Genomic DNA, 14,688 nt, shown 5'->3' on the forward strand with positions numbered 1-14,688 from the left:
ACTTGAACAAAAATGGGCTTCATGGTCAAGTTGGCAGAAAAAACACTCTTAACTACACCACTGTCACGAAACCGCACACCTACAATATGTTAAACTGTACCAAGACAAGCCTCAGAACTTCTCCAACAAACTAATTAGGGGTGGTGAGATCAGAAATGAACTTTATGGTCACAACCATAAATGCTATGTTTGGAGAGGACTCTAGACCTGTGTTGAAAGTGCATCATCCCTACTGTGGAGCATGGAGGTCAGGCTCTGATGCTTTGAGGTGTGTGAGCTACAAAGGCACAGGGAATGTAGTCAGAATTGATGGCATTGATGAATACACCATGTTGTCAGAAAATGTCTGAGGACAATTTGCACTTATCAGCCCAAAAGTTGCACATGGGTCTCAGTTGGACTTTCCATCATGACAGTGATATGAATCACAAGGCCAGGCCTATCTTTTAATGACAGCAGAAAAAAAGTGATGGTTCTGGAATGGTCATGACAGTCACTTTGGGGATATCGTAAAAATGTGCAGTTCACCCAAGGATTTACGGGATCTTCTGTCTGTCAAGAAGATTGGATAGCACTACTGTCGAAGAAAATAAAGATACTCATCCACAACTGTCACAAAAGACTGTAAGCAGACATTGATGCTAAAGGTGAAAATACACATTAAGAACTGAGGGTATGTAAACTTTTGAACAGGTAGCATCTCATTATTGACTTTGTTTCTATGTTTTATTTAATGATTTTTATTCACTTTTTATTTATGTATTTATTTGTAATATTGGAAGAGGTTCGCAATATCTACAAACAGCTGGTTTTGAAACACTTTCCGTTCCAATGTCATGTTGTCTCAGCTCTCATATCCCTCTCTACACACGCACCTCCATCTTTAGGTGTCTGCTGCCAGGGAGGAGGTGCCCGGCCGCCGAGGCTTTCCCGGCTACATGTACACAGATTTGGCCACCATCTATGAACGCGCTGGACGAGTGGAGGGCAGAAATGGCTCCATCACCCAGATCCCTATTCTCACCATGCCCAATGATGGTTAGACATTAAAATGTATTGTTAATGTACAGTACAGACTGAGACACACACACACGCACACACTCACTCTCTTCAGATAAGATGGTGCAGTGTGCTGACAGATGCATTTAGGCTTGTGTGTGAACATTGAAATAGGGCTGTGGTCACCCTGAAGTCAGGTTCAACAGCAATAAGTATTCTTAAAACATTCACTAAAACCTCTCAGGCCACCAAGGAATTTTCAACACAGTATTTCCAAACATCCGAGTTTTGAGTTGCTGACATTATTGTACTTTGCACACAGAAACTAAATTACTTCACAAAAATCAAAAACTCAAAATTATAAGCTTCTTATTATTAGCTTATGAACTGACCTTTTTCTGTTGTACCATAACACAAACCGCTGTTGTGCAATGATGTGCTTTAATTTTGTAATGCACAAAGCTTGTAATATCAACTTAAAAGTGAGTGTTATCTTCTAATGTACACACAGTAAAACACTGTAGCAAAGTTTGAGCTGTCACTTGAGAAAACAATTCAGATTTGAGGAAAAGAATTGCAGATGCTCACAAAGCAGGAGAAGGATGCACAAAGTTATCATAGTGTTTTCAAGTGTCAAGAACTGGAGTGATAAGTATCATCAAAAAATTTAAAAAGAACCACACAGTACAGGACAAGTGTGTCAGTAAGAGGAAGCAACAGACTCTGGAAAGAAAACTAGTGAGAGATGTGTCTAAAGACCCCAGAACAACTGCCAAGACACGAGAGAATGACTTGGCCAAATCAGGAATTGTAGTCTCATAAAGAGAGACCTGGATAGGAATGGTATGTGAGAGGTTGCAGACCAAGAAAAGGTCCACTTCTGAAGAAAAGACATCTTCAAGCCAGACTGAAGTATGCTAAGGACAGCCTGGAGAAAGACTATGCATACTGGAAGTGTGTCACTTGGTCAGATCAGAAGAAGCTAGGGCTCTTTGGCCATAGAGATGTTGCTTATGTTTGGAGAAACAAATATTATGCTGTGGGAATACTTCAGTGCGTCTGGAACTTGGAATCTCCTTAAGGTCCAAGGAATCATGAAGAATGGCGGATATGTGAAGATTTTGAATGAAAACCTCATGCACTGTGCAGCATAACTTGGTCTGGGTCGTTGTTTTGTTTTCCAGCATGACATTGACCCAAAACATATGTCATTCCTAGTGAAGAACTACCCCCAGAAGACCAAAATGAATGTTATTGACTGGCCTGCATAAACCCTGACCATTGAAAATCTGTTGGGTGAACTAAAGACCAAGGTCCATGCCAGACGACCATCCAATCTGGAGGAGCTCGAGAAATGTGTCAAAGAAGAATTCTTCAGGAGACATGTCTGAGACTCGTTGAAAACTACAAAAAAATGACTGCATGCTGCTATCCAGCAAAAAGAATACACAGTTAACCATTAGCATCAGGAGGGCTAATAATTCTGACCCTGGTAGTTTTTGTGAAATAATTTTGTTTCTCTGTGCACAGGAAAATAATGTTAAGTATCCAAAATAAAACTAGGATGTTTAGAAATGTTCTGTTGAAAGTTTCTTGATCTGTTAAGAAAGCACTTGAGAAAGTATTGGAAAATGTTAAATGTCATGGGGGTGGGGGGTGTTGTCCTCATCTATGTATTGAAATATGGTAACACATGCTTTCTGTGGTTAAGTGCTCATTTTAGATCCAAGATACAAAGGCCATGCATTTAGCATTAACTTTGCAAAAATGTAAGTAGAGTGGGCATTATAAAAATGCAGAGAAACAGCAGATTAGTGAAAACAACTAGATAAGTTTACTGAGTAGCGTCTTTACATTGATGGCCAAGCAGTTAGTGCACTTGTTTCCAGAATGGAAGGTTCCCGGTTCAAGAACCACCTCTGCCCATTCTCTAAAACCTGTGCTATATCAACATGTGACGACCCCAAGGGAGAATCTGAAAGAACTTACCATTTTGATGATCAATGTAAATGTTGTGATGGAGAAAAAAATTACAATTTAAAAATTCCAACATACCCATAAAAAACCCTCTATGCAGATTATGAGAATATATACATTTTAATAAAATAACAATAAAATTCAGTTTAATATTTTGGTGTAGCGTCTTTACATTGATGGCCAAGCAGTTAGTGCACTTGTTTCCAGAATGGAAGGTTCCCGGTTCAAGAACCACCTCTGCCCATTCTCTAAAACCTGTGCCATATCAACATGTGACGACCCCAAGGGAGAATCTGAAAGAACTTACCATTTTGATGATCAATGTAAATGTGATGGAGAAAAAAATTACAATTTAAAAATTCCAACATACCCATAAAAAAAAACCCTCTATGCAGATTATGAGAATATATACATTTTAATAAAATAACAATAAAATTCAGTTTAATATTTTGGTGTTTGTTAGTGTGAACAGAAATTTTAAAACTTTCCCCATATATTATTTACTTTGCTTTTATGTTTATCCAGTGGTGGGCACAGCTAATCAGAAAGTTAGCTTTGATAACCAATAATCCACCAAATGAAAAGTTAACTTTTATAATGCTAAACTGATAAACCTCTAAAAAATTAACAGAAGTTACAGCTAACCACGAACAACAGCATTATCATCCCAACATAAAACTCTTTGTATATTGAGCCTAAAACTCTTGTGAATATATGATCTGGGTTTATAGACGTTGTTATTGTTTGTTTTATGTAAACCTGCAAGATTTACAGTGGGCGGGGAATCACTGTGAGTCGTGATCGCTTCATGTTCATGTCATTCTGGAGGAAACTGAAGTTTGCTCTTTAACGTCCTGCTTATTGCCCTTTATAGCACTGGTTGTTCCAGAGTAATGTATATAAGATGTCTGAAATTCGGTTTGCGTTTATGAAGTTCCACTCAGGTTAAACGTAGCAGACATATACACATATTTGGAATATTTGTTTTAGCAAGTTTTCAGGGTCTCATGCAGCAGTCTCTTAAAAATGTTATGAAAGGCATAAAAATTACATTTTGGTCATATAATCATTTGCAGTTATCGTCGTGTGGTTTCTCAGTGTTATTTTGACTGCAGCAACTTCTCTGGTATGCAAGGGATTATGGGATATCTCAATGGGGTGAATTGTGGTACTTTAAAATAATATACTGCCGTGAAACTGAAATAAACAAAGAAAATGCCAATTTGACACCCCTTGTAAAGTTACTGTAACTTGTGTGTTGGTTTTTACAATGCGTGTGATTGGTGATCCACTTATATTGAGACATTCTGAGCATAAAACTGCGTTTGAGATTCACAAGTATGTTGGTCTGTTCACACTCCCATCCAGTTGATGGCACTGTTCTCTTTCCTTTTGATGGAGGGGAGGAGGAGGAAGTGATGAGAGCAGAGCATTTGAATTTCCCATAATGCCTTTCAGCACATATGTCTGTTTAATGCTCAGACCTTCAGAATTAGCGCATTACTTTAAAAAAAATGTGCAATATCATATTTTCAGTTGCCGTTAATTTTGCTAAACTGTCTGGAATTAGTTGTTTATAAATAAAACCCTGAGTGAAAAATACTTTGCATTTCATGTCTTCTGCCCACTGTCTGAGTCAATGTATGTTGAAAGTAAATTACTTTTTTCCCCTCTCTCTCTCTGTCTTTGCAATAGCAGCTGTCAGCCGGTCCACTCTCATCTGTTGGGGGAGGACTGAGCTTCTCACAGTGGTCTGATTATTGCAAAACACACCACAGGAATTAACATGTAGGATTTTAGGTTTTACAGATATTTCTGACGGTTAAGCGCTACTCACTATGCCAGCACCAAGAATGTTACTGGAACTAAATTTAGCAGAAGCTAATTGGTCCGCTGATGATTTTCAGAGTTAGCTGAAAAGCTTATCTGCTAATGAAAAAGTTAGCTTTGCTAATTAGCGGATTAGCAGAACTGTGCCCACCACTGTATTTATCCCACTGCCAAACATTTTATTTTTTATGTAATTGTTTGTACAAGTGTCTGAGTCTGTGTTCTGGTCCTTTGGTAAGTACAGTTGTCAGAAACCATTCTCATAAATGCTGGACTTTATTAATGCTACTGCTTTCCCCCCCCCCCCCCCCCCCCCACACACACTTTTGTTCTTGACAGATATCACACATCCAATTCCTGATTTAACCGGGTACATCACTGAGGGCCAGGTCTATGTTGATAGACAGCTGCACAACAGACAGGTATTTATCAGACATTTAATGCGGTGTGATGATCCGGCATGTTTGAACTTGATAAGTAAATCTGGACTCTCTCAGATGGAGCATGAACTGTTTAAAAGTCCTGAGAAGGAGAATTAAATTATACACGTGGGACATCTCCCTATATGGGCCACCTTGAAAAAGAGTGTGTTACTTTTTAACAAAACAATTGTGATGTTAAGAGAATAAATCTAGAATTCTGAGGAAATAGTTTTATTGCTCTGAGAACTACAAGGCCACCATTCAAAATAATGGATTTTTTCTTGTGGCTGTGGTCCTTCAGAAGAATTCACATCTAAGTGCAGCGGTTTCATTCAAAACCAGAATCCAACTGTTTCATCAGGTTTTATGAAAATCATTACATAGGTTTATGAGTAATCCTATCCAACAAATCAATCAAAAACTATGTAGGTACAAATGCAACAGCTTCCTTATTCATGCTGTTAAGTTGACCTCTTTTTGCTTCTCACTCAGAGGAAGTAGAAGGCAGTTCTCTCCAAAAGTGTTCCTGTGTAGCCACTAGTTGCTCAGTTGTGTTTAACTTGAGTTTACATTTTCATTGATCAGAGATGTAATCAGAGAGTCTGGTTCTGTTTTTTTTTTTCCTTCCTTCAGATCTACCCACCCATCAATGTATTACCCTCACTGTCCCGTCTGATGAAGTCTGCCATTGGTGAGGGGATGACCAGGAAGGACCATGCTGATGTCTCTAACCAGCTGGTAACATCTCCTACTACTACGTCATCTTGTAACTAAACTAACAGCTTGAGTTCACTTATTCAACACTTGGCTCTCTTATTGTAAAGTCTTTGAGAAAAGTGACATAAGCAGATTTTACACATATAATTGGTCACATTTAAGAAAAGCCATTTATCCAGAACAGCAGAGGTTTGATGTTTCCTCTTGAGCTTGTCCATTAGAGTTGTTGGTGTACATGTGACTGTCATGTTGCTGTCTTTCCCATGGTGGGCTAGAGGTTACAAAGGCGAGCTTGTAACCAGAGGATCCGTGGTATGTTCCTCCGTCAGACAAAATACTTATAAAAGGTGCCCTTGAGCAAGGTCGTTAAACCCCAAATTTCTCCTGAGGCATCTTACGTGGTCACACCCTGACTTTGTGCAATAGCGGTGTCAGAATATGTCAACTTGTATTGAACTGTATGGTGTACACGTGACTGTTCTATACGCACAACTGTACACAGAATACACGACTCTGCACAGTACGATTATACGCATGTGCATATTTGCTTCCATAAATCACAACATTTCAGTGAGTTGAGCTGACTGTGTCCCTCTCATCTCCTGCTCTGAGCAGGAGGCGGGGTCAGCCTGATCTGAGAGCACAGTGAACCAGCCAGTTATAGCAGGTGACAGCATTATTCCAAGCAAAAACTTTGGAAGCATGAATGGAATTGGTTAATTTACCTTTTTTCTTCCAAAACTTGAACCTAAAAGTCAAAGCGTACCGATCCGCATTTGTGTTGAATCTCCATATAGGATCAGTCCGCTGCATACGACTTTGGACAGACAACACCACCAACTTATGACAAAAGTTGACCTTTTATAAGATTTTGTGTTCAATTTCACAGTTGAGATGGCCACCAAATAGTGACATTGTGAACAACGATTTCAAATCTGTACAGAGTGAAAAGTGTTATGAGTTGTCATATGTGTAAAAATCAAACAAACTTAATATTGACAAAACATTGAAGGTGGTCTGACTCGACACGTTACATGACATAAAAACAAACAGAAAAGCATCACTTAACACAATACACAGTAAATTCATCCATTGTGAATGACTAGCAGTAGTCTAATTCAAAAACCTTGAATGAAAAAGTTTACATTTACACTTTGTGGGACGGTGTTAACGTGTCTGTCAGCAGCCCTCTGCTGCTCACAGATTAAAACTACTGTATGCAAGTTTTGAACTCTGGAGCAAACATTATGTCCAGCCAATATTCATGTGTTCTTAACCTTTTAAACATTACTTAATACGTATGCATTTAGATTGCATTTAAATGTCTCATTTAGAGGCAGACATTTTTGAACATGAAAACAGAAATCATCTAACTGGAAATGACTGATTAACCGATGGCCAAAATATGGCCATCGGGTACTGTGAAGGCTTTGCGTCCGTCTGTCTGTCTGTATGTGCTCAGCATAAGTCCGGTCCTATTACTGCCGGGGCCTTCAGATTCACAGGGACCGTTCTTGGGACGCAGACCTTGGACAAGTTCAAAGATGGCTAACCTTGACCTATTTTAAGAGGTCAAAATGTCACCTTCTGTTATGTTTATACTCATATGGCGACAGGCTTGGGGATTAACGGAATACGAGGTCTGTTAGAAAAGTATCCGACCTTTTTATTTTTTGCAAAAACCATATGGATTTGAATCACGTGTGATTGCATCAGCCAAGCTTGAACCTTCGTGCGCATGCATGAGTTTTTTCACGCCTGTCAGTTGCGTCATTCGCCTGTGAGCAGGCTTTGAGTGAGCACTGGTCCTCCCCCTCGTCAGATTTTCATTGTGAGGAAAATGTCTGAACGGCTGGAGCAGCGCTGCATCAAATTTTTCCAGAAACTGTGAGAGACAGCCAAGTGGACACCATTCGGAAAATTCAAATGGCTTTCAGGGACGATTTTATGGGATCACACAGATTAAGGAGTGTTACGGCCGGTTTAAAGACGGTGCACAATGGCGGAGGGCGTGCCGCGCTCCGAGCGGCGATCGACAGGCTGAAACGACCACATCATTTCCAAACTGAATGCTTTGTTGATCCGGGATGTCGTCTGACTACCAGAGAAATGGCAGAAAAGGTGGACATAGCACTTTTCCGGCACATTCCACTTTTAAAGGAGATTTTGTCATGAAAACAGGAGTGGAGGAATTCACCACGGAGCCGCTAATGGCACGGAATGAAAGCACCTCCGTGTTGGTCTCACAGGACATGTGACATGCCCAGATCTTCGACAATTTCTCGAATACTCACTCGACTGAAAAGCCACCCAAAGCTGTCTGAATCTTCCGAATGGTGGAAGAGCTGGGCATGTCCCGTGAGACTTCCAACATGGAGGTGCTTTTTGTTCTGTGCCTTTAGGCGGCTCCGTCCTGACGCGCGAATTCCGCCGCACGTCTTTCATTACAAAATCTCCTGTAACAGTGTAATGTGCCGAAAAAGTGCTATGTCCACTTCTCTTGCCATTTCTCTGATAGTCAGACGACATCCCGGATCAACACAGCCTTCACTTTGGAAATGATCTGGTCGTTTCAGCCTGTCGATGGCCGCTTGAAGCGCGGCGCGCCCTCAGCTGCTGTGGGCCATCTTTAATCCGGTTGTAATGCTCCTTAATCTGTGTGATGCCCATAAGATCTTCACCGAAAGCCATCTGAATTTTCAGAATGGTTTCCACCTGGCTGTCTCTCACAGTTTCTGAAAAAATTTTGATGCAGCAAAGTGGCAGTCGCTCAGCCATTTTCCTGACAATAAAAATCTGCCGAGGGGGCTGGACCACTCCTCCCACAAAGCGTGCTCACAGGCGAATGACGCAACCAACAGGCGTGAAAAAACTCACGCATGCGCACAAAGGTTCAAGCTTGGCTGATGCAATCACACGTGATTCAAATCCATATGGTTTTTGCAAAAAATAAAAAGGTCGGATACTTTTCTAACAGACCTCGTACATGTAATGGCGTTACGTAATTAGGATACAAAAAAAGGTAACTGTATTCCGCTACAGTTACAGAAAAAAAGACGTATTCAGATTACAGGTATATTTAGTAAAAATGGGGATTACTTCGCAGGATTACAATTTTAATGCATTTTATGATATTATCCAGGGTTCTAGCTAGCGCAAACTTGCGTTACGGCCCATTACGCTATAATTTTGGACCGTTATGATTTTCAATACAATGTCTGTAATCAACCGTAATGCTTCAATTCAATGGCTCGTGGCTCTTTGATTCGCTGCTCTTCAGAAGCGGTAAGTCCGCTTCTTAACCCCTCTGAAAGCCATTAAAATATCATGAGTCACTTTTGTGTGGATTAAAGTCACTAACTGGGACTCTGGTCTTGTTGCAGTCGAGAAACGAGAATCGGCCTCCGTTTTGTCACAGCTTCAAATGCTGTGCGGCTCGCTCGGAATTAACTTCAAAACGAATCGCCACTTTAAATAAAATGACACCTCTTACAAACGTTGCTATATAGACAATAAACTACAATCGACTAAAACGTTTTTTCCTCCCAAAATGAGACGTCTTGCATTCTTTATGAACCTGACCTGCAGCATAGCTGCAAGAGCTGCAGCTCATAGGTATGGAAAGACATTCATGCCAATAATAACGTCTGAAAGGAAATGCTTTTGACAAAAACTAACAGATTTTATTTCTGTTTATGTCCAGAGATCAAGGATCCACCATGTAGAGTTTATTATGTCCAGAGTTTAAGGATCCAGTAACCAATTTCATATTTATTTACTTTAAGACTCAGTTTTAATTTAATCAGCTTATAAAGCGACAATTACAACATAAGCCGTCTCAAGGTGCCTCACACAGAACAGTTTCAACATAAAAAATTAAAATAAATAAATAAAAAAATCAAATACCTAATTAAAAACAGAAGTAAAAGAATAAAACATAACAAAATAAAAACTACTCATAAGAAAGAGAATAAAAATAGGTTTTAAGTCTTGACTTAAAAATGTCCACGGACTCCAACTGCCTCACTGGGGGCCATGTACTGGCTAACCTAGAATGAAATTGCCCACTCAACAAACTTCCCCAGCCTTCTGGACATGATGAAGGGACTTGGGCTGTCATACCTGGCTTTTCCCCTTTGGGTACCCCTAGAATGGCCAATTTTTAGCTAAAATTTTATCCTAGCTAGAACCCTGTTATCTGTAAATAATTTTTTTTTTCTTTGAAACAAAAACGTCCCTTCATGAACAGCGACATGACGTCTCCTAACCGGGCAAAATATTGATGAAGTACCCGGATGTTAATGCATTTTCAATGGAGATCCGCGACTGGACACACTCAGAAAAATGCTCGCAAAATACGTGTTAAAAAATGCCATTTTGACCTGGATATTGAGCCAGTAAAATTAAATTACATTAAATTATGTCAGGAAAGTATTAAACTTACTCTGACACACACACACACACATTCCCAAATACTAGTGTTGAAAGTTACACGGATCTGCGCTGTTCAAGCTGCTGAGCTGAGGCGTCCTGCTGCTGCTCTGTTCAAAGCAGCGCTGCTCCTAAAACCATTACAATACATTTATATACATATTGTATTTTTACACAATTATCCTTTATTGACCGAGTTTCATTCATGAAGTCAGTGGTGTGGGTACACATCTGTATGTGTGGGTGTGACTGTGAGCAGCACAGTGCGGGTCATTATAATCTCATTATTTTAAGGTACAAATAAAAAAAAAAATCCCCAGTCTTGTCGAACAATTTTAATCACTAACGACAAGTATTTTAACTAGACATTGATCTAGCAGTGGAAAATATCAACTAGACATAAGTGAAGAGTTAATGGTCGTGTCATCGGGCGACACAGGTACGGCAAGAAACATACAGCTGTTTATCATCCAAATATCACGGACAAAGTAACAAGAAGAACCAAAACCACTTACTTATGGAAAGAAATATTGTCTCCCTTGTTCCTCCGTTTGTGGCTTTGCCAACATGCACAGCTTTCCGGCATATTCCACCTGTTTCTTGAACTTCTATGCACGCAAATCACTAATTTGCCCGGAATTAAAATGGTGATCACGCCTCCTTACTGACAGTATTTACTTAATGGTTTTCTATGTTAAACGTGCGAATTTACTGAACAAGTAGTAGACTTTTTTTTGTTTTGTATATTGTTCTGCAAGCCACTTTTAATTACAAATTCATCCGCACACGCCTGACTTTTCATTATCCTTCATTTGTTTGGCATTTTTTGTTGAAAATGTAGCAGGTGAACACTGGGTGTGTTTAAAACAATATTGTGGATGCTCTTAATTCATAATGTTAAGTAAAACAGAGCATGCCATGTAAAATAAACAGTTTTATTTTTGCTTAATAAACTGTACTATGTGGTCAAGACTACGAGGTCTGTCCATAAAGTATAGGTCCTTTTAATTTTTTTCAAAAACTATATGGATTTCATTCATATGTTTTAACGTCAGACATGCTTGAACCCTCGTACGCATGCGTGGGTTTTTCCACGCCTGTCGGTGACGTCATTCGCCTGTGAGCACTCCTTGTGGGAGGAGTCGTCCAGCCCCTCGTCGGAATTCCTTTGTCTGAGAAGTTGCTGAGACTCTGGCGCTTTGTTTGATCAAAAATTTTTCTAAACCTGTGAGACACATCGACGTGGACACGGTTAGAAAAATTAAGCTGGTTTTCAGTGAAAATTTTAACGGCTTTCATTAAAAAAATCTCCTTTAACAGTGGAATATCCGGATAAAATGCTGAAACCGACTTCTTCTGAAACGTCTCTGAAATGTGGAGGTTTTCAGCTTGAAACAGGCTGATGACGGCACCTGAGAGCGCTGCGCGACGTCTCGCACCGTGGGAAGTCCTTAAAACGACAGTATCACCTCAAAATCTCTCATCAGCCGTTAAAATTTTCACTGAAAACCAGCTTAATTTTTCGAACCGTGTCCACTTCGATATGTCTCACAGGTTTAGAAAAAATTTTGATCAAACAAAGCACCAGTCTCTCAGCAACCTCTCAGACAAAGGAATTCTGACGAGGGGCTGGACGAGTCCTCCCACAAGGAGTGCTCACAGGCGAATGACGTCACCGACAGGCATGGAAAAACTCATGCATGCGCACGAGGGTTCAAGCATGTCTGACGTAAAAACATATGAATGAAATCCATATAGTTTTTGAAAAAAATAAAAAGGACCTATACTTTATGGACAGACCTCATATTTATATTTAGTTTCTTTGGTCTGTATTAGCATATTTGATATTGGAGTAATCCAGAAGTAATTAATATTATGGTACTTGGATTATGTTACTGATTACATTTTTCAACAGGTAACTAGTAACTGTATCAGAATACATTTTTAAAGTAACCCTCCCAACCTTGTATGGCGAGGGTATTTTAGATTGTTATATTTTTATTTTACATTTACTTACAATGGAAAGCCCAGCACCTAAACAATTTGTCCACATGAATAAACATGTTTTTTTTTAATAGTGATTTGAAGAACTTTCAAAAACCGTACCAAACCGTGATGTTTAAACTGAGGTGTAAACTGAACCGTGACTTCTGTTTACCACTATTGTACAAGCTTTCAGATTGATCACGGTGTGCCTTAATTGTTTGGTCAGATTTGATGTGCGACCTGACTTGAAGCTAATTGGCTTCCGTTATGAACTTTGCCTTGTCCTCGTTTTCTTTTCTACCGTGTTGCCTCACTTTTGACTATTCACTGTTATCCAGCTTTCACGTTGTTGTGATATTAGCATGCATGCTAGGTTGTATCTAGACACACTGTCCCATTAATAATTCACATCGTCATGGAAACAGGTTTGGCAGAGAGCTACGTAACTCTTTGCAAATTTATAGCTTTTGGGCACACATAAAGCTTCTGTGGTAATAACCATGGTATAATAGGGCAGTGCCGTCTCATTTGAACCTTTATATGATATTCCGGGATTTGACCACATCTGGGGACAGCTGGTGTCTCTGACCGAACACAGCAGAGAATCCCTGAGCAGGATGTGTGAGTATCAGCACAAACCATTAAGCCTGGCTCGGTAAACTTAAAAGCATACTCACTGTCACCTAGCAGACCTGCTAGTTTAAGACGTGCTCAGAGCCACTATTCTGCCACGATTGTTGAATAACTGGACTCGTACCAAAAAAAAAAGCCATTACTGCGTGACTCATTATTCATCCTTCATTATTCGGTGGGACCAGGGCTTAATTCTTTTGGTCTTATGTGCAAATACAAATAAATGGACTGCATTTATATAACGCTTTTCAATCTGCATCAGACGCTCAAAACGCTTTACAAATAATGCCTCACATTCACACCGATGTGAGGGTGCTGCCGTACAAGGTGCTCACGAAACACCGGGAGCAATAGGGGATTAAAGACCTTGCCCAAGGGCCCTTAGTGATTTACAATCAGGCTGGGATTTGAACCGAGGATCTTCTGGTCTCAAGCCGAAAGCTTAACCACTAGACCCTCACTTCCCCAAGACCATCACCTCCTCAAATGAATATACGAGGTCTATTAGAAAAGTATCCGACCTTTTCAAAAACCATATGGATTTGAATCACGTGTGATTACATCAGACATGCTTGAACCCTCGTGGGCATGCAAGAGTTTTTTCACACCTGTCGGTTACGTCATTCGCCTGTGGGCAGTCTTTCAGTGAGGAGTGGCCCACCCTCTCGTCGATTTTTTCATTGTTTAGGAATGGCTCAGACTGCTGCTTTGTTTGATCAAAATTTTTTCAAAACTGTAAGGCACAACTGAGTGGACACCATTAGATAAATTCAGCTGGTTTTCGGTAAAAATTTTAACGGCTGATGAGAGATTTTGGTCTGGTAGTGTCGCCGTAAGGACGGCCCACGGCACCTGACAGCGATCTGCGCTTCGAGGTGGCAGCGTCTCGCTGTTTCAAGTTGAAAACTTCCACATTTTAGGCTCTATTGACCAAGGAAGTCGTCAGAGAACAGAGAACTTTCAGAAGAAGTCAGCATGAGGAGTTTATTCAGACATTCCATTGTTAACGGACATTTTGTAATGAAAGAACGTGCGGGCAGAGTCGCATGTCGGGCCGGACCCGACCGCGGGGGGTTGCGACTGGAAAAACACCTCCGTTGGAAACCTTAACGGGCAACTTGGAACATGCCCAAGCTGTTAAACAATTTCTCAGTTACTCACTTGTTGAAAGCCATCAAAAGCCGCCAGAATTTTACAAATGGTTTTCAAAACGGAGGTGTTTTTCCTGTCGCGGCGCACACAGATTCGCTGAGTCGTCACGGAAACGACTCGGCGAATTTGCGCGCGTCTTTCATTAAAAAATGTCCTTAAACAGTGGAATGTCTGCATAAAGTTCTCATGCTGGCCTCTCTGAATCTTCTCTGTTCTCTCACAACGTCCTGGGTGAATTAAGCCTTAAATTAGGATGTTTTCAGGTCGAAACAGGCCGACAACGGCGCCTGGAAGCGCTGCGCGACGTCCCACTCCGTGGGAAGTCCTTACACCGACAGAAACACCCCATAATCTCTCATCAGCCGTTAAACTTTTCACCGAAAACCACCTTAATTTCTCGAATAGTGTCGACTCGGATATTCCTCACAGGTCCAGAAAAAATTTTGATAAAGCAATGCGTGCCGTCTCGAGCAGCGTGTGAAACAAAGGAATTCAGCCGAGAGGGCGGGACCACATCTCACTCAAGGCCTGCCCACAGGGA

At 40.5% G+C, this 14,688-nt stretch overlaps 1 protein-coding gene across 1 annotated transcript in view; it reads left to right on the plus strand.

The window, feature by feature from the left end:
• Positions 1 to 14,688, plus strand: part of atp6v1ba (ATPase, H+ transporting, lysosomal, V1 subunit B, member a) — a 199,072-nt gene that overhangs the window by 166,300 nt on the left and 18,084 nt on the right. The window contains exons 10-12 of the mRNA XM_034184230.1: positions 888 to 1,038; positions 5,146 to 5,228; positions 5,862 to 5,966. Coding sequence (XP_034040121.1) covers positions 888 to 1,038; positions 5,146 to 5,228; positions 5,862 to 5,966 — 339 coding nt within the window. The remainder of the gene's footprint in view (positions 1 to 887; positions 1,039 to 5,145; positions 5,229 to 5,861; positions 5,967 to 14,688) is intronic.

The sequence above is a fragment of the Thalassophryne amazonica genome, chromosome 13 (genome assembly GCF_902500255.1).
Source record: "Thalassophryne amazonica chromosome 13, fThaAma1.1, whole genome shotgun sequence".
Classification (NCBI taxonomy): Eukaryota; Metazoa; Chordata; class Actinopteri; order Batrachoidiformes; family Batrachoididae; genus Thalassophryne; species Thalassophryne amazonica.